This window comes from Neopsephotus bourkii, unplaced genomic scaffold (genome assembly GCF_033783945.1).
Source record: "Neopsephotus bourkii isolate Nb327-2 ecotype Australia unplaced genomic scaffold, CSIRO-AGI_Nbou_v1 NB_330, whole genome shotgun sequence".
NCBI classification, from domain to species: domain Eukaryota; kingdom Metazoa; phylum Chordata; class Aves; order Psittaciformes; family Psittacidae; genus Neopsephotus; species Neopsephotus bourkii.
In genome coordinates this window covers 1,176,058-1,195,661 of record NW_026900838.1, presented here as the reverse complement: position 1 = coordinate 1,195,661, position 19,604 = coordinate 1,176,058, and the positions used below count along the sequence as shown (strand labels likewise).

The window sequence follows — 19,604 nt, the reverse complement described above, 5'->3', positions numbered from 1 at the left end:
CTACAGCTTTCAACACATTACACTAAAACACAGATGTAAAAACTTTTCTGCTTCTACAACCTTACCAAAACCCTATTTTGCCCTAAACTTTGCTGCTGGCACTATCTTATCTGTTGTACCTGTTCACTGATAATTCAGCCTATCCCACTACTGCCATTCCACACCTTTGATTACTAGGAGTTTAAGGTTTTGTAGATTTTTCTCTACACACTGTTTAGTCACACAAGTCAATTTACACGGACTTACTCACTCTTCAGGGCATCCACTCAACTAAGCTCTGGAGCTTCAGATACATGCTGGTTCTCTCTGCTTGTTTCCTCAAAAGGAAACTGGTACTATCTAGCCCAGCACTCTCCCTCCCCCCCCCCCCCGCCTATCCATTTACAGTCTTCTTTGCTGTAACCCTACAAATTAGTGATTTGAATACATTAGTGTTAAATTTAAAAATAATTAAAAAAAAAGACGCTGGTTTTAAAGAAGTACATTTGATAAGCATGCAGGCTGCTACTGTATCTTTGCTTAGTTTTATGAGGTTGCAAAATTAGTACCTCATCTGCAAAAATTTAAGAAAGAAGGATGATGAAAGAGCGATGAAGATAAATGCTTTACAACTTAAAGGGTTTGACATTTATCGAAGTCAAAATAGAATGTGCAGGTGCACAAAAGGTAGAATAAAGTCGGAAACAGGCAGAAGCAGTTTGCAATTTAAGAAACAAAGAAATGACAGGGAAAAGATAACGATGTTGCAAGAGGTACACTAAGAATGACTGGGTTATGTTATTTTGCAAAAGAAAGAACAGTGCAGTCTAGATCCCACTGTGAGAGCAGGAAGGCCTTCCTATCCAGACCAGGATGCACTAGCTATTGGTTGGTACACTTGCAGAAATAATCAAGAACTTCCAAATATGTTAATGGAGAGAAGAGTTGGAGAGATGATGGGTTCAACACTTAACTGGAAAAGACCAAAAGTTACCAAACATACCTATTACAGATGGCAATGGAAAGCATTTTTACTGACATGTCCATAGGGAAAAGCTCTCAACCAAAGTAAAAGTTTGAATGAGCAGGTAATATGAAGAGAGTGACACCTGGACAAGGGCATCTCCAGAACGCACTCCAAACCTTGCTGATGAAATTAACAAGAAGTAGTTTTGTAGTGATCAGTTTCCCGACAAGCCTTAAGAGACAAAAACCATCTGTATGTACTACAACACTACATTTACACAGCACCTTACACCTGCCTCCTAAACCTTTCAATCTGAGTAAGACAAAGGCACCACACGGCATAGGACAACAATTCAGAAGTGCAAGAATTACGAAAAAGGATTCTTAATATTTACTTTCTTTTCATACCTTCTAGGTGCAAGATCCCCACTAAAAGGTGGAAAACATTGACCAATTATGCAAATATATATATAAAAATCACAAATACTAGGACTTCTCCCCCATCCACTATGCAGCTTAAGTAACAGGTATACATCAGCTCCTAGGATGAAAGCACTATAGGGCTTTTGCACCCAACAGGCCCATTGAGTGAGGTTTCATTAAAAGGATGGCACCCACAAGAAATGGTTAGGGGGGCATGGGTTATTCAGGCATTTCAAATGAAGCAGTACCAACAGTCAAAGAGATTATTTATTTCAGTCCCTGAATAATACTTCTTTTGTTCACAAACAGTAACTATGCTCCTCAAAACGTGTCCTCACAGATTTTCTCAAGGAGGTGCAGCTCTCAGACTGATGTTCATGCAGTTTACTTACAGTACAAGGTTAATTCTATACTTCCACAGGGCTGTTGTCAGGTTTTTTGATTAAAGTGATAGCAATATGCTTATGATAGGTTTGTCTTCGGATTTCTGCCTGCCTAAGTACTGAAACACTCTCATCCTACAAGACTTCTCCTAAGCTCATTTAACCAAGATTAGCAAGCACCCGAAAATCGTTTTTTTAAAGGTCTCCAATAAACTGTTACTGTAAAATGGCACTGTTTTTCTTTCAGAATAACTTTAACTCAGAGCAAGATCATTATCCTGGCAGCACTGTGACATGCCTCTAGACCAAGCATCGTTTCCCATGCACCTCAGGCTATAAACACTGCAATCACAAGAGATAATGAAATTTTAGAATTTAGAGGTCATGAGATTGTAATGACATTGACACTACAGCATTCAAATGAGGGACTAAATTCCAGAGGGCCCTTTGTCAACTAGATTAAAAAGTACCTTACGGAATACTATCAGCAACAGAGATGTCTCCCCGGTTATGAAACAGTTTTACCTTAACTCACTTTTGCCATGGAAAAAAATGGATAGCGAGCTGCTGTCTGGACTGAAAGCTTCTAAGACACACAATAACACTTGGTGTTTAATGGTTGAAGTCATATCCCAAATAATAAAGTAGGGAAGAAAGCTGGTGTTGAAAGACATACCCAAAACTTCATGTCTTGGAAAGACTGAAGTGTAGCTCACTTGCAAAATCTAAAAATCACTTGGATACCACTAGCAGCAGCATGCTGTGCAAACTTTAGTTGTAGGCAGAAGCAATGTAATATGGATACTCTCAGCTGTTTGAGTTAAGAGAATTTACTTTTACTGAGCAGTACTGTGTAATTTCGCAACACAGTTAAATATTTAGAGTAATAGAAGAATTATGTAATTTTTAAACTTGGGGATATGCTTTCATTACTTAATACCATTTTTAATAACCCACTTGGAGCAGCAATTTAGCATGTATTACCCATTTAACTTTGGAGTCCTCAATTCAGTTTTTAGTACTGTCTTTCTTTATGCACAAACCCTATACATGCTGCTAAAACACTCATATGTAAGCTTCTTCCTTAGCACTGGTGTAACATCTGACAAGTCTGACATAACAGACACTCAATAATAACCAGCTTTTCACTGGCTTTCCTCCTTAGGAATTTTAGTGGCATCTTTTAGAAAAGGTCAAGTTTTTTTCCTATTAGTTTTACCAGAAAGCTTCAGGTTTTCTTACCTGTGCCTTCTGTTCTGAGATAAGTAACATATGAACTCATTATTTTTATTTGACATTTATTATCTTCTTAAATACTGTCACAGCTAATGCAACCACTCCTAGACTCTGATAGAACTCAGTGCTTTTTATAGCATGAGGAGAATGTCAAACAATTTTGATGTAGGCTTTTTCCCCATTAAATGTCAGTGAGTTCAGAGCCCCCCAAATCCCATCTTCAGGCACTCCTGACATTTTTAATAGTTTTCATTTAACTTTAGCAAGGGAAAGAAAACAGGAACCTGCTTTAAAAAAAAAAAAAAAAAAAGAATACTGAAGTCCAGTTATATTTTTCTACACTGCTAAAGATTGACAGTGTAGAGCAACCTAAATATTACTTAAGGATGAAGAACATGTTTTTCAACAGTAATAATGAGCAGAGCAACCTGAATATTATTTAAGGATGAAGAACATATTACTTAAGGATGAAGAACATGTTTTTCAACAGTAATAAGATTAACCATCATAGGGTAAGAGAAAAACAAATTCAAATCTGGGGAAAGATGCTCAGAAAAACTGTCTAAAGACTTAGTATTAGGTTTCAATGAAACAGCTTGAATTTGGCATATAAAAAAATCCATCCACTTCAGAATGTATATACAAGAAGGAGCTCTATAGAGGCCAAACCTCACACTGGAGGAAAGTGGAAGTTAAATAAAAAGACCATGGAACTTGCAAGATGCGGCAAACAACCACCCTAGGTACAATACACCCATTGCTGTCTCCAGAAAGATCCATTCTCGAGACCAATGACAATAAAATTTGGATGAACTACACAAAACTTCAAAGACTGGATCATCCTGGGGAAGAGTCACAGACCTGGGTTAAGACTCGAGAAACAAATGTAGCACATTCAGGAGAAAAATTAAAACAGCAAATTAAACAGGGATCACTAACAGACAATAATTCAGCTGTGTGCCCCTCAAGACAAATGGAAAGGTACAGAAGCGCTGTGGGACAGTGAATTATGTAACAAAATCCCACCTCATGCAACTATATGAAGAAACCAATGATGACCGTCCTGCTCAAAGTATAAAACAAGCAAATCTAAATATGAAGTAACAATAAAAAAAATTACATAGTAAAACAATCTTAATTTTCTAAGTATTGCAGAATAAACATGACCAAAACAGCCACATGAGAGCTTGGAACGTACTGAAATAGCCCACCTACAACAGTTTAAGGGTCAACAGCTTTTGTACTTTGCATGTAATAAAAACTGTTACTACTCATAAACAGGATTCAATAGGAGACACAAATATCAAACTAGACGTTCTCAATGCAATCTGAGCTAAAAGTGACCATAAATCAGTCCAGAAAGATCTGGCAGCTACAATTCTTCAGAATTTGAGGAAAAACAGAGTGGAACAAAAGCCATATATAACATTGTTTTACAGAAAACAGAGACTCATACTGCCAGTTTTACTGAAGAGAATGCTTATCACAAGATGGCTGAATAATTTTTCACTTGCTATATTCAGGTAAAGCATTAAGCCAAGCACTTTATGGACTTCAGGTAAAGACCTTGCTATAAAAGAAAAATTTAGTCTAAGTTTCCAAGATCATGATTCCTACACAGAATATGCTAGAAGGTATACATAAACATAATCACAATGACAGATTATGGAACATTCATTGAAATTTATCAGCCTAGTATCTGCACTGAGGAAAACACTAAGGCTTTTAGCCCATGTCAAAAATAAAGTCAGATGGAAAAACGCCCTTATTGTTGTCACATTAAAAAAAAAATCATGTATCTGGAAAACCATGGGCAAAATTACGATTTTGTTGATATGGGGGGAGGGAGGAGAGAAAGAGGCAGGAGAAATCGAACCATAAAGCTGCAAGAACTTAGGGTTTTTCTAGATTACTGTTCTCCTTTTCCTGAAATAACTTAAGGAGAAGATGCTATTGTGCAGCAATTGTTTTAGTTTATTAATCTGCTGTACCTGACATGGAATATTCTGTAGTAATTTGCTGTTCAGTTATCTTATAGAGAAATATGGCTTAAGATAGATCTCAGACAATAACCCTTACAGTGTGGGGGGGAAAATAATAATAATAAAATGGCCTCTTAAAATGGTTCTGAAGTTCAATTCTGATCCCCAGTCAGGACTGTTACATAATGAGACAAATAACGAAGAAAGCACCACCAAAAAAAAAAAGAAAAAAATTTTTAGTAGTAAGGCTCACACTGCCAGAAACTAATGCAGTAATCTGTCCCCCCAGGATTTTAATTTATACGAGGAAATTAAAGTGAACAAACACCGCAATCTGACTTGGAGTGTTACATGTGGTCAAAATTTCATTTAAGTCAAACTTTAGTCAAACAAAGTCAAGCTCCAGCTCTCGTCTTCATCCAGCTCAATGCTGGGACAAGACTACAACACACAGCATCACTTCTCCCATACCAAATCCTTGTTTTCTTGAGAAACAAACAAAAACGTGTGCAAGGGAGGAGGGTAGCACTATAATCCTGTTATGGATGGGAACACAGCTGAGAGTTCATTCCCACTAATGACAGACATAAAGTAAATGTTTTCATCCAACTGCATTCAGTGGAGTATTATATATGTTTATGCTCATTATGACCGTTAGTCAGAAGGAGGCAGGAAAACACAGATGTGCAGCTGTGCATACTTGGCCGCACCAGGGCACCTGGCCAACACTCTCAGTGCAGACAACAGGGAGATCATAAGAAACTGCAGAGCCCCATGAGTGAACAATTACAGATCTGACATAAAGCCGATTGCTTTTCCAAGGGTATAAAAGCAGAATCCTCTTGTAGCCAAATCTGAAGCGTCATGTATGGGTGGACAGATCACAGCAGGTACTTTCCCAATTACCCGAGACTCCTGGCATTGGCTGCAACAGGTCTTCCCAGCTTGAAGTGTGGGCCTGTATGATGATTCGGTGGTAACTGGTGATGTATTTCTTCTTAATCTCTGTTCTCTCTACGCAGTAATGATTTGATGCATTGCTAATTTCCCTCTGTACTTTACTCCCTATATATAGATCTCTGATCTGCTTCATTGTGCTTGTTTGCTATATGTATACATAGATATATATACACCTGATCTGTGTTACTGTGCTTGTCTGCTTTAATGTGTTTGCTTTAGTGTGCTTGTTTTATAACCTGCACATACTAAACTGCTAGTGTGTGGTCACTTTCTAGCATACCCTGCCTATTAGGAGAACAACTCCAAAAGGTAGACTGACCTACACAACCAGAGGAAGTAAGACTGCAGGGCTTTCACTAGTATACACTTGCCTCATGAGATACAAGCAGCACACATCTACACATCATTGCTAGCAACAGGAAGACAAACATTTTACCTGAAATTTCAGTTAGACGACACACTTCAACATTTCATGTTTCTGACATCCAGAGTGGAATTTACTAAGTAATGAGGGGTGGGGAGAATAATCTTATTGTATTGTATCTTTTCCTAATTTTCATTCTACTACTTTGTTTTAAATCAGTGAATGAACCTGCATTACCATTTAATGAGCACTACTGCAAGTACTAGTGCTAGACAGAAAAGCTTTACAATAAATTGTACCACAGCCTTCCAATGCATCATGAAATGTGCATATATTTTTAAAATTACATAAGATGAGAAAATTAATGCTGATTTAAGCTTAAATGACTCAATTAGAATCATTCCAGTTGTTTTCTTTCACCATGCAAGCCAGAAAAATGCAAAAATTGATAGGCAAAACAATCTTACCTTGAAATTGCCACTCAAGATCCCTTTTTCAATCCATTGCTTTATGCAATCTTTTTATGATTTGCAGTTTGAAGCTGGTTTTTATCACTTTTAAATTTTAATTTTTATTTTTTTTTGCAGTTTACCAATAGCACAAAAATTTGTTTAAAAGACAAAGGACAGTTTGCTGCTTGTGAACTGCTGCTTGTGAATTGGTGCTCACATCACTGAACACTGCTGCTCACATCACTGAACATTGCTGCTCTCTCATCTGCTGCAGACGCCACAGCTGAACACCTTCTCAGTAGAATCTCAGCATATCTAACCTTTCTTTTGTGAAACCCCAGAAGGCTGGACAAAACACTCACTGTCATCTCACCCTGAGAACTTAAGTAATTCTAGGTGTGGTAATACACACTTTGAACCGTATTTCTATTGGAAGATGAATTATATTTAATATAGGGATACATCAGAATGTTTGGAAATTCCAGCACCTAAGTATATCTCTATGGACGCAAGACACACAGCAGTCACTAGTCCTGGAACAGTGTGCCTTGAAATATCCATAACCTCAAGAATACCAACATCTTTTCAAAACAGCCTTAGCAGTGCTACACTGAATTATCCATGCACTGGGGCAGACACAGGGTCATGGCCTAAAACGAGTAATCAAATGACAGAAGTAAAGATTGTTCTGTAAGATAGTGCACTATTTTACTGCTACTGTATTATATGCACCACTGTTTTGGGGTAGAAAAGAAAAAAATGTATACACCCAGTAACTACTCATCCGTGTGGCAAGGATAAGTAGAACATGTAGCAAGTGAAGTATACCACTTTGATCAAAATTATGCATTTTAAATAAGAAACAAATTATCCAATTTAATTCCCATTCTGACATCTTCCATGTGCTCTGCTTTGTCTTTCTGAGTTCCCCCTACCAACCAGTTTTCCCGTCTTCTAAACATACGCTATCCAGTTACTTGCTGCTTCCCCCACCATAATGCCTTCTACTCAACATTTCTGACATCCTTCTCCAGTAAAGCTGCCACCTTTACTTCCAACTCAAGTCTCCTGTGAAATAAAATCAAAACACCTCCTCCTCTTCACACTGCTTCTAAGAGTGTAAAACAGAATGAAAGTGGCTGAGGCTGTGAAGTTCACTAATTATACAAGCTGCTTAGAGAAAGGCTGAGGGAGGCATCAGTTACAAGGGGAAGGCAATGCAAAGGAACAACCCGGAAAAGCAGCAGTGAAACAGCGGAACATGGACAGTCTCTCTCATCTGTAATAAGACCACTGATAAAAATGAATAAAAGTCCAAGTTCAAAGCTCATAGCACTAGAACACTTCAGAGTCTGAAGGCTCTACTACAAAAGCAAAGACAGAAACTCTGTATCACTTCAGTCTGTTCACTACAAGGAAAATCTCCATTGCTGTTTAGTATAAAATGGGTAGCATTATAGATAATAGATGGTTGTGCTTAATTACTGCATAATTTAATATATATACAGTAGACACATACAGTGTGTCTCTGATCACGTAAAACAGAAAAGTATCAAAATTGTGTAACTGTTCACAAAAGCTTTTCATGAACAGTTGAACTTGATTTAGATTTTTCTTAAGTAACAGCATTTTCAAATGCTTATTAGCAGCTACTTTTATCTAGCCATTTTAACTAAATAAGGGTTCATTAAAAGCTTCCAGAAGTCCTTAGGTTCAATATTTCAAGCTTTCATCAGTTTTAGACCTAAATAGAACATTTTACACCTGTTAATCCAAAATTTAATTCTTCCCTTCATTATTTCAATATTCTCTGAATCATTTTCTGTCTCTTATAATCTTTCACTTTTCTTCCCCCCTCTCCTTTTTCCACCCTTCCTGCATTTTCTGTTAGTTTTCCCCCAGTTGTCGTTCTCTATATTCTAGTTTTACATTGTCTATAAAAAACTTTAAGGGCTGTGAGAAGAGACAGAGGTGAACTGTCAAGAATTGGAAAGTTAGAGCCAAAAGCTGGTATTGGCATTTGATCATTAAAAAAAAAAAAAAAAGATACAGAAAAAACAAAACATTATCTCAGTCTTTGCAGCAGTGTCCCTTGCACCTGACATATAATTTCTGATCGTTCATACACTGTGGGGCAGTGTCCTGGGTTCAGCAGTAGCAGTCATTTTTCTTAGTAGCTGATGCAGTGCTCTGTTTTTGACTCTCAGCCTGGGAACAGCGCTGATAACACCGATGGTTTTAGCTGTTGCTCAGTAATGTTTATTCTGACCAAGGACATTCTGAATCTCATGCTCTGCAAGGGAGAAGGGGAAGACGGGAAGAAGCAGAGACAGGACACCTGATCCAAACTAGCCAAAGAGGTATTCCATACCACAGCATGTCATGCCCAGTATATAAACTGGGGGCAGTTACCCAGAAGGGCAAGATCACTGCTCAGGTCAGGCTGAGTATCAGTCAGCAGGTGGCAAGTGGTTGTATTCTCTTCCCTTGTTATTTCCCTTATGATTATTATTATTATTGGTGGTAGCAGCAGTGGTTTGTGTCATACCTTAGTTACTGGACTGCTCTTATATCAAGCCGTGAGAGTTACATTCTTTTGATTCTCCTCCCCATCCCTCTGGGAGCAGAGGGAGGAAGGGGGGAAGGAGTGAGCGAGAGGCTGCATGGTGCTGTGTTGCTGGCTGGGCTTAAACCATGATAGGCAGCAAGAGTATTTTCATGATGAACAGATGGTTTGTGTATTCTAACAAGCTGGTGCTGTATGAACACCTTTTTGTCATGCACAACCCAACGTAAACTGTTACATATCCAGGTTACCTCACAATTTAGTCTTCCAGAATAAAAGAAGAATAACAAAATCAGTAACATGAGCACCTGTTTTCCAACATTCCCTGGTGACTTATGGATCTATTTCCTTTTCCACTAATCACTAAAGCATTTGTTATGGGATTTTGCACAACCTGATCCATTTGTGTTTACACTGAATCATTTACAGTAAGCAAAGAACAAACCAACCATTCCAGTAACGGCAGCAATGCATCATCTGGAAGACCCCTACCAAGCAAAATAGGATTAGAACAAGTTAGAGGACGTTCTGCAATACTGTATTTACAGAGACAGAACAATGCTATTGTTAAATAGGAAAGTGCAGAAACTGGAAAAAAAGTCCACATAATATAAGAATTAAGCATGGCAGATTACCCATCAGTGGCTTTTCAGCATAACAATAAATGGATGTGGATGAAGATAAATATATGAATATATGAGTATATGAGTATAAGAACTTCTAAATTTTACAATGGGCTAAAGTAAAGCCCACTACATTGTATACATGCAAGTATTAGTGAAATAAATGCAAGTATGTGTCTGTGAGAAAGCCACATCTATTAGATACCTCTCCAGTCCTATGAATACACAAGGCTAGTAAGTACCATTTACCAAAATTAGCTCTTCATTTTCCTGCTGAACTGAACACAGGGAGGGAGAAAGGTCTCTTGGAATTCTCCTTCACTTCATCATTCCTTAATTTACCCTTCAAACTTCAAAGACAGTAAATCACTTCAGAGTTTGGTGATGCTCATTTCAGTAGAACTGGGAAAAAAAAATCAATTTAAGTTGCAAATTGGAAAGCCAGAAAGCCAGCTTCATAGCTGCAGCAAATCAGCACAGTCCTAAGTATTTAGGAAAAATAGTGCCTCACTCCCCAGCTGAACTCATGCTCTGACCCCAGAGGATATGTGGCCCAACCCCCGAAGACACCAAGTGCTTACTGCAACCTCAAAAAAAGACAAAAAAGCAAGAAATTGATTTGCTTAAAAATATTCAGAAAAATCATGCCTACATTATAACAAATACAGAGCATAAAAATTTACACAAAGAAAGACAAGAAGGTAACTCTCAATTTTTCCACAAGCCATTTTCAAAACATACACACACAGTCCCCTATTTCAGAGCAAGTTCTTTAACTTCAAGCATTTGAAAGACAACTTTGAAACATACGTTTGAATCCTAGGGAACATTAAACCAGGGGTACATGCAAAAAGAGAGGATTTGTTTTTCTCCACTGCTCACACCTCCCAGGAAAACTATTTTTTCTCCAAATTGTAATGCTGCTCTTTGGAAGTTACGGATTATGAGCCAAGGGAGTTGACCCCTGCTTTTGGTTTTCTGCTGAAAACTGCCTTCACCAGTTAGCAAATCTAAACTGCTTCTATTATCAAAGTAGTAGAATTCTTTTCCTTCCAGATCCAAAGCAGAGGCAAGAAGGAGGAATGCAGATTTTAATGTATCTCTTACAGACCAGCATGAAGTATTACTTTTCCCAACAGCTACATCAATTCCCAAAATTCAAAGTATTTTATAAATCAAAAGCTTCTGAGGTTTACATCTTTTGGTGCAACCTTTACAAGAAACAGATACAAGAGCATCTGATGAACACTTCAGCTCATGCAGAGAAATTCAAAGGCAGCAGTGACCTGCCCTGTGTCTTTTAGGCTTTGGATCATGCTAGCCCAAGAACAAACAGGAATACCCATTTCCAACTGAGTGTTTGAAGTTTTAAAGATGTCTTTGGTTACAGCACAGGCAGCCATCAAAACTTTGTATTACATTATTTAAATATAGATGATCTTGAATATCATAATATTAACTATTATAATTTCACTTGATAAATTTTTCAGTATTCAAACTGAAATATTCCATTTTAACAGCAAAACTTGTAAAATCAGGAACAGGCATAAGTTATTCCATGAGGTTTGTGGGGGTTGAGTGGAGTTATTAATCTGCTGAAAGCCTTAGTTAACTTTACTTCATAGTTTTTATTAGTTTTAGTCCTTTTTAGGATTAGGAAATAGCTGTACTCATTTCCAGCAGGATTCTAATTAAAATATGACAGGATTTACAGAGGACTGTAATAACCAGCATTATTTTTGCCTGCAAATTTAAAAAGAATAATTTTGTATTAAAAGTAATAATAGTACACGTTTCTTACAAAATACTTTTCACTTAGATATCTCAAAGATTAGAATGAAATTCAGTATTAGTCTAAATCTTACAGACAGAATTTTTAGAATGTATTCACTGGAGGTATATTGTACAAGGAAGAAACAGGTCAAAACTCCATACACTACGCACCTTAAACCTTTATATCAACATTTTCCATTTCTCTGGTCAGACTGCAGAGTCCTTATTTGTTTATACAGCCGAAGACTGCACTGTAGCATCACTAAAGTTCCCTACTTTACTTACTTCATTTTAAAAATTCTCTGCTTCCTCACTTATTCTGATAGGGAGCAATGATATTCCTAACCCTGTGTTACAATATACATCCAAGAAATGAAAAATGCAACATGAAGGAAAAATGAATGCACACCTTCACTTTTTTTTTATTATGAATGCTTTATTAACACCTCAAATTTTTGAGAAAAATACCTATTTATACTCAAAAGTTTTTAAAAGAAAAAAATGTGTATTTGAGGTCAGCCATGACCGTTTTTCCTTAAAATTCAGCAGTCTGTTGAAAAAAATGAGATTTAAACTAAAACAGTTGTTTGCTTGTTTTTGAAAAGGCACTCTTACCCTGAACCAAAGTGCCACGTAGCTGCAGTGACCCTGCAGGTCAAGAAAACACTTTTTCATCTAGGCAGAATGCTTAGCCTACATAACAGCTGTAAGGCACAGCTTGTGATATGTTCCTATTTTAATAAAACTTGGAGAGGAACTACCAAACAACAGCTATATTTTTGTGTTCTAAAATAAGACCCAACACATCTCATACTTTGAGCTTGAAACCTGTGTCCTGAGATGTCATGGAGGAACCGGTTCACTCCTATGGCATTGCTTTGGTGAGCTATTTGGATATTCAGCCTTTTCTGACTTATGCACTGGTCACTACTGATCGTATCATTTTTTATAGACTATTCAATTGCCCAGCATGCTAGAGAAACTCTGGTTATCAGACAATATATACTGTCTGCATATTGCCCAAAGGAGAAAAACCATGCATTCAGTGCACAAAAACTGGGTGTACCTGTTAGGCCAGACTAGCCCTTTCCCAGAAGGTGCTAGGAAATGAAGTTCTATTTTGGGATGTGGAGCCCAATCATGCCACCTCCTGGTTAGAAATGGCCACTCTATTCTACACATTGCACAGGTGTTCAGTGCTGGGGAAACTAACAGTTGACTGAGATTTTCTACTCAACTACCCAGCTTTTATATATGTATATGCATATATACATATGTTTGTAATAGCTGTAAGATTACCCTCCAACAGCTTTTGATATATATTCTTTATATGTTGTGTGTGTGTGTATATATATATATATATACACATATTTATTTGGTTTTGAGGCATAAGGGAAGAGATGGATGATTACAGTAGGTGTCCCCTGAATTAACACACTAAGGAGATTAAGAATGAAAGAAATTTACTAAAGTAATTCCCAGAACAAATAAAAAAACACTTCTGCTTCCAAGAAAATATTCATGCTGCCAAAAAACAGCACGCACTGTTGATGAGGCCATGGCCATCGAGATAAGCCTCTGCAAATGCCTTTGACCTTCCCTTTAATGGTAGGTACTAAATTCTACTATTTGCACTGAACTGTGCCTTAAGCAGGCTCCACAGATTCAAACAGCACCATTTAAAGAGTGAACCACACAAGAGTATCAGAATCTAACCTTCAGTTAATGCATTTATATTATTCGCTCTTTGCAAGAGAATTTACTGTTTCAAAGTACATGTTTTCTAAGATCACAGATCAAATGGGCCTAAGCTGCTTCAGGTGTCTGAAAGGGAGAGGTTTATATTATTTTTCTTTTTAATCTCTTTCTTTTTCCCTGCCCCTAAGCAAGCCCACCTTCTATGACTAACAACTTAGGGTCATAACATTTGCAAAAGTTGCTTTGTTATATTCGTTCTAACATTTTATAGTACTATTATAGCAATATTTTATAGTATTTTTTGTTTTCCCTAAATCTGGTTATCACCTGGGATCCATCTGCATCACAATTCTGCAAAGCAAAAGCACTTCCTAAGATTATGAACACGTACCATGTTGTCACATCATGATGTATTAAAAAGAAAAAAAAATCACTTTAAAAATTAATTTAAAAATCAAAAACCTTCTCTTCTAAAACCTGCAGTATATTCTCCTGATTTTCATGATTACAGACATATTAACTACATCAGTCAATATAATATATTTGCGTAAGGTGTAAGGATTGCCTGATAGCACACTAATGGCAACAGGAGATTCCCATTAGCTTTAGTGACCTTGCAATCAAGTTTGTAATGCACATCACTGCATTATGGCAATTTTAAGTACCTTGTATTCATCTAGAGCTTGCATGGATATTACTTTTTTTTAATTGAAAAGGATCCAAATGACAGATACATAAACCTAGTTTCTAATGAAACCAAGGTATCTAAATTACATGCTCTAAACATCAGCGTGCTTCCCAAGTCAATCTTCCAGTTATTTACACTGCATTCCTTGGGACAACAAAGTACACAATGATTAATACAAACTATTTTCTGAACACAGACTTCTTCTCACCTGATATAAACATCAGGAAAACAGAAACTATGAGCAGAAAAGTGACTGCTCACAGATTAATATTAATATCTAATGTATTAGTTTGTGCTGTCTAATCGATTTTGCAAATATATTCTCTCAAGCAGTTTTCAATGGAAATTTTTATAAAAATTAAAAGGTAGCAGAGGCCTGACTTTAGCAGGACACAGGCTTGACCAACAGCTTTCACATCTTGGGCCAAGGATGACTGTCATATTCCAAATTGCCAAGACAAATAATTTTCATATAGCAACTTTATTATTATTGCAGGGTTTTAATAGAAACATACACTTATTAACTAAATCTGCCTTCTTATATGAAAAACAAATCTGTAGAAGTCCAAAGAAATCCAAAACTCACATAAGCCAACATATTAGTTAAAATCCTGAACATGAAACAAAATGAATTTGCATTACATCAACAGTTTTCAGACGAGAACATTTATTGCATGCTTGTATGAAAGACTGTACTAATGCTTATTGAGTGTAAAGGCTAAGTAATTATATACATTTTTAATAATCATGCCCTGTCCTACAAGGAGCTTTATGACACTGAGCTGTATGAGTCTAATTGACACGACTGGAGGTTTAACAAACTCGTGCTATGCCACGTGGAAGAACCTAGGGATTTAAGACTAAAGTTAAAGGCCTGATTCTTATTGCCTTCCAAATGCCAAATGAAAGTATGAGGTCAACTGTACCATCATTACATAGAGAAATTAGCTACCTCATTACCCAAGTAATGCTGATATTTCCATGGGGAGAGCTGATCTTACTTTGGGCAGCTCTTCATGTTTATATTACAAAACGCATAGCTAGTTTTAATAATATAGTATGTAAGACAGTCCAAAGCCACACACATATAAATATACAGACATACACAAAATTTTGTTTGCTCCAAAAGTATATAGAAAACTAGCTGACACTTCAAGTTATTAAAAATAACACTGATATAAAACAAGTTTTGAACTCCCAAACAGTTATAGATGGTTGCAGCTTTCTATGTCATCCACACCTTCACTGCTGAAGTCACACATATTTATATTCATAATCATAGACCCCTAATGCAAACTAATATTTACATAGATGCAAAAATAACACACATAAGCAGTTCATTAGTTATCATGGTAAGAAGTAGCTCTAGAACGGACAACCTCTCAGTTGCCACTGGAACTTTAGAGCATGCTGTGGCATAAACACAAATACAAAAGGTACTGCTCAACAACAAGCTCTTCACTTCTGGTATTTTTCATCTGATCAAGCCTTACCTGACATCATGCATTGATCAGTGTCGCCTGGCTAGAAGTAATATAATTTTACCTAAGAAAATAACTACCTGTAACCACTTTATAATAAAATCATTTACAACTATCCATGGAACAGTGTAATCCTTCCAGTGACTGTAAAGCCTGGTGCACGAAATAGTTCAGTTAACACAGAAAAGCTCTCTGCCTATTCTTTAGAATTTTGCTACTTATTAGAACAGATCTTTTGTTTTCACCGCTGATTATACTATAACAACAGTATAATATTCTAATATATGAGGTGAGGTGTCACTACCCATGGCAGGGGGCTTGGAACTTAGATGTCCAACCCAAACCATTTTATGATTCTATGACTTCAGTGGATTTTCCATTTCTAGTAGTATAATAATCATGTAGGAAACACTTCTGTACGAAACAGGTAATGACACAAGGGGCAATAAAATATCTTCCAATTAAGGCACTATATTAATCATTTACAGACTGGGTTCATTTTCAGAATCCAGCACAGGTTCCCCTTACTGATTTTTTATTTTTTATTTTTTAAGAGAAATTATTTGTTTATGGGTTCACACTGTATCTAAGATGGTACTAGCACTTCTTAGATATACATTCCTCATCTTTCTTTGTGTTGTTTGGCAAGTACGCAAAATCTTTGCCAAAGGAAACATCCCTTTTCTGTGCACCATGCAGGCACTAACCCAAATAATGGCCAAAGAAAATAATTTCTGTTGATCCCTCAGTGGTGAGGGGTAAGCAGCTACCAATTCAAGCATGTAACTGACACAGGCCAGCCTGTAGGACACAGATTATTCTATTACAAACATAACTTATTTTAAAGGCAACAAATTATTTAAGTACACCAGAACACACAAGGAAAAAGAATAAATCAAGCAAACAACAAAAACAGGGAAAAGATGGGGCCGTATCTTTATGAAAAAATACAGCATCATAAACTGAAACATATTTCTGGAATGCCTATCACTGTGTGCCCATCTGCAGCTTCAAACAACAGCATGTCTCTTCTCAACCTCAGGTTCTAGCAACACACATGAAAAATCACAGCACTTTCAAGTCAGCATGAATGCTTGAGGCTCTCGACTCTGAAGCAAAAAACCTTCAAATCCACACTTAGGCATTTTATACAAAACCTACTGGCAACCAGGAAAGCATAGTATACCAGAAAAATAACACCTGGCCGCTATTTTTATATATGTAGTTGAGTACACGTTGCATTTTAAATAAAAGAAATCCAGAGTAGGGAAACAGTGCTTTGTCTCAGACATATGCCAGAAATACAACATTACGGAGATCCTTGCATCACAGACCCAGGTTCTTTGGGCATTCAAAAAGAAAAATAAATCTGCCAGTTCTATACATTTCCCCTTTATTTATATCCAGCAGCAACTAGTACATTAATTCTCGTTTCCTTAAAGTAGCTATACTCTTTAACTTGATGAAAATGTTTGAATAGCCATCATATATTATGCTTCAAAATGAATCTCTAGAAAGCTTGACAGATGGTGTTTTGAAAGATAATGCCAGGTATCTGGTGTGAATCTGACATTAGCATTCCCTACAGGCAACTCACCTTTATCTTTTAAAAATCCACCAAAACACACGCAGTCCTCGCTATACAAGAAGGAATGAGAAAACTAATCATTTATTCGATCTCAGTTGTCCAAAATACAATTTACACATAGACTTGATCCCTAGAAACACTTATTTTATTCCCTGCTTTTAACTTTACTTTGCACATTTTCGATTTTGTCCTTCATGCATTTTCCTCCTTCACCATGCATACAAGCACATACTCTCAGTAGATACCTCCCCCCGCTGGGAAAAGACCGAACTGCAAGGTGCAAAAAATACATCCCTCCAGTAAGGACTTTCTTTGTCATATGCCTATGAAAAGTAGCGTGGCTGCCCCTTCAGCAGCAAGATAGCTATGACAAAAGTGTGCTAAATGTGTCAGTATTCATACTGAATTTCCAAGCTATCAAACAGAAGCACTCAAACAAAACCTGGACTCCGTTATCTTCATACACAGTCAATAGTAATTACATAGACTGCTGACAAGACACAGACAATTACTGCTGCCAGTCCAAGTTTTAATCCATTATGATTTTCCTTAAGATATAACAGAACTTTGGATATTATTCACCACCTCTGAATGTGCAGTTATTTCAATTTGTGACTCTCTCAAGGGCCTAACCATACACTTCTTTGCGCTAGCTTCAGTCAAGTGTTTGATAGGTTGTCCTCACTTATGTGCTGTTCTTTACACTAGGTTCCAAGTTTAACAGGGATTATTGAAGTTACTATTATATACCTCAGAAAAAAACAGAAGTATTAAACAGAAATTACTGGGTTACACTTCTGCAGGAATTTAAATGCTGTACCACAAGGCCTGCACTCAATAACTATGTTGAGTAGTTACAAAAAGATACTAAATGATAAACTTTTTTCAAAAATCTCCAGTAAAACTAGCTCAACATATAGCAAGGAAAGCAGACTAAATTACGGTGAACAACAAAATGTTATAAGCAGTAAATTCTGGATCCTCATATGATACCAAGAGAAAGTGCTCAATGTCCTGGATGAAACAGTGTCATGAAATTGATAAGCCATATCCAATCAATGCTTGACATTACGCAGTCAAGTAGAATAGTGTCCCATTAACGGCACAATAGCATTACCATGTAGACCGTATTACTTCAGCATGGGAAAGAAGAAATAATGAGTTTAATGAGAAACCAGCGTCTGCCTTTGTGCAAATAAGACCGTGAAGTACGGAAGCCCTTCCCGCAGCGGCCAGCCAAGCACGGCGGAGGCAGTGCACTGCCACCGAGCAGCCAGAGCATCCCGCTTCCCAAATCCGGGAGCAGAGCACACGCTCGCTGCCAGCTGAAGCAGCCACAGCAGAGCACCGTCTGACGGACTGCCCCAACGTGAAGCCCAGTGTGGAGTCCGGGACCACTCAAACCCCACGAACTGCCGCTGCCCGGCCGCGGGCAGCTCCGCGCCTCGCCACATCCACGCGTGACCAGGTCCCCGCTCGCGGGCCCGTCTCAGCGCTGAGGCTAGGGGGAGCGGGGCCGCGCCGCCGGGCCCGACGGCAGCACGGACACGAGTTCCCAAGCTGGCGCCCGGCCAGGGCTGCCGTGCGCCCACACGAAGGGTGGCCCCCGCCCAGCGGAGCGCCCCGGACCGGGGTAGAGAAGGCGAGGCGGCGGCCGCTGGGCCGCTGCGAGCGGAGCCTTACCGTCTGCCAGGAGGCGCATCGCGTGAACAAAGGAGGGATCCAGGCTGTCCTTCTCGGCCATCAGTTCGGGCAGGTACTTCTCCTGCTCCATCGCCTCGTGGCCGCGGCGCCTGGGCACGCCGGGCCGGGCTGCGCGGCCGCCGGCTCGCTGCGCGCCTCCGGTCGGCTCCTCGTCGCCACACCCGCTCGTCTCCCCGCTCGCAGGTGCACCGGCCGCCCGCCACTCCCGCGGCGGGGCGCTGCCCTCAGCGGCGCCGCCTCCGCCTTCCCCTCGCGCCGCGCGGGAGGTGCGGGGGAGAGGGGCGTACGCGAATCGGCGCTGCCGCTGCCCGTAAGCCTCACTCCGCCTTTACACCCCACCCCCCCGCCACTGAGCGACCCTCGCCCACCGCCGGCCTTAACTAAGGAGGCGGGGCCAGGAGCGCCACGCCCTCCGGACGCTCCCATTGGCAGCTGCGTCCCGGCAGGAGGGGGCTCACGGGGGGGGACTCGCTGCGCCATGAGCTGTCGGCAGGCGGGCCGCCTCGTGGCGGCGGGTGCGTTAAGGGTAGAGGGTGTGCGTGTGTACCTGCGTGCGGGTCAGCGCCGGTGCGCTATGCCTGGAGGTGGCAGGGCGAGCTCCCGCGGCGTGTGGTCTCGGGTGTGCAGGTGTGACTGTGTTTGCCTCTGTGTGTGCGACTGTGCCCTGGGGAGCCAGAGCGCGCGTGTCCCGGGGCACGTGAAAGTGCGGGCGGCGGCGGCGGTGTGCCGTGCCGTGGC

General features: G+C 39.2%; 1 protein-coding gene across 5 annotated transcripts in view; it reads right to left on the bottom strand.

The window, feature by feature from the left end:
- Nucleotides 1-19,099, bottom strand: part of KHDRBS2 (KH RNA binding domain containing, signal transduction associated 2) — a 365,680-nt gene extending 346,581 nt beyond the window's left edge. For 4 of the 5 annotated variants that reach the window (XM_061347847.1, XM_061347845.1, XM_061347848.1 and 1 more), the window contains exon 1: nucleotides 18,846-19,094. In XM_061347847.1, the coding sequence (XP_061203831.1) occupies nucleotides 18,846-18,936 (91 nt within the window). In that variant the 5' untranslated portion in view covers nucleotides 18,937-19,094. Of the gene's footprint in view, nucleotides 1-18,845 lie in introns of all 5 variants that reach the window. The other variant, XM_061347850.1, reaches the window with a different exon arrangement.
- Between the last annotated feature and the right edge of the window lie 505 nt (nucleotides 19,100-19,604).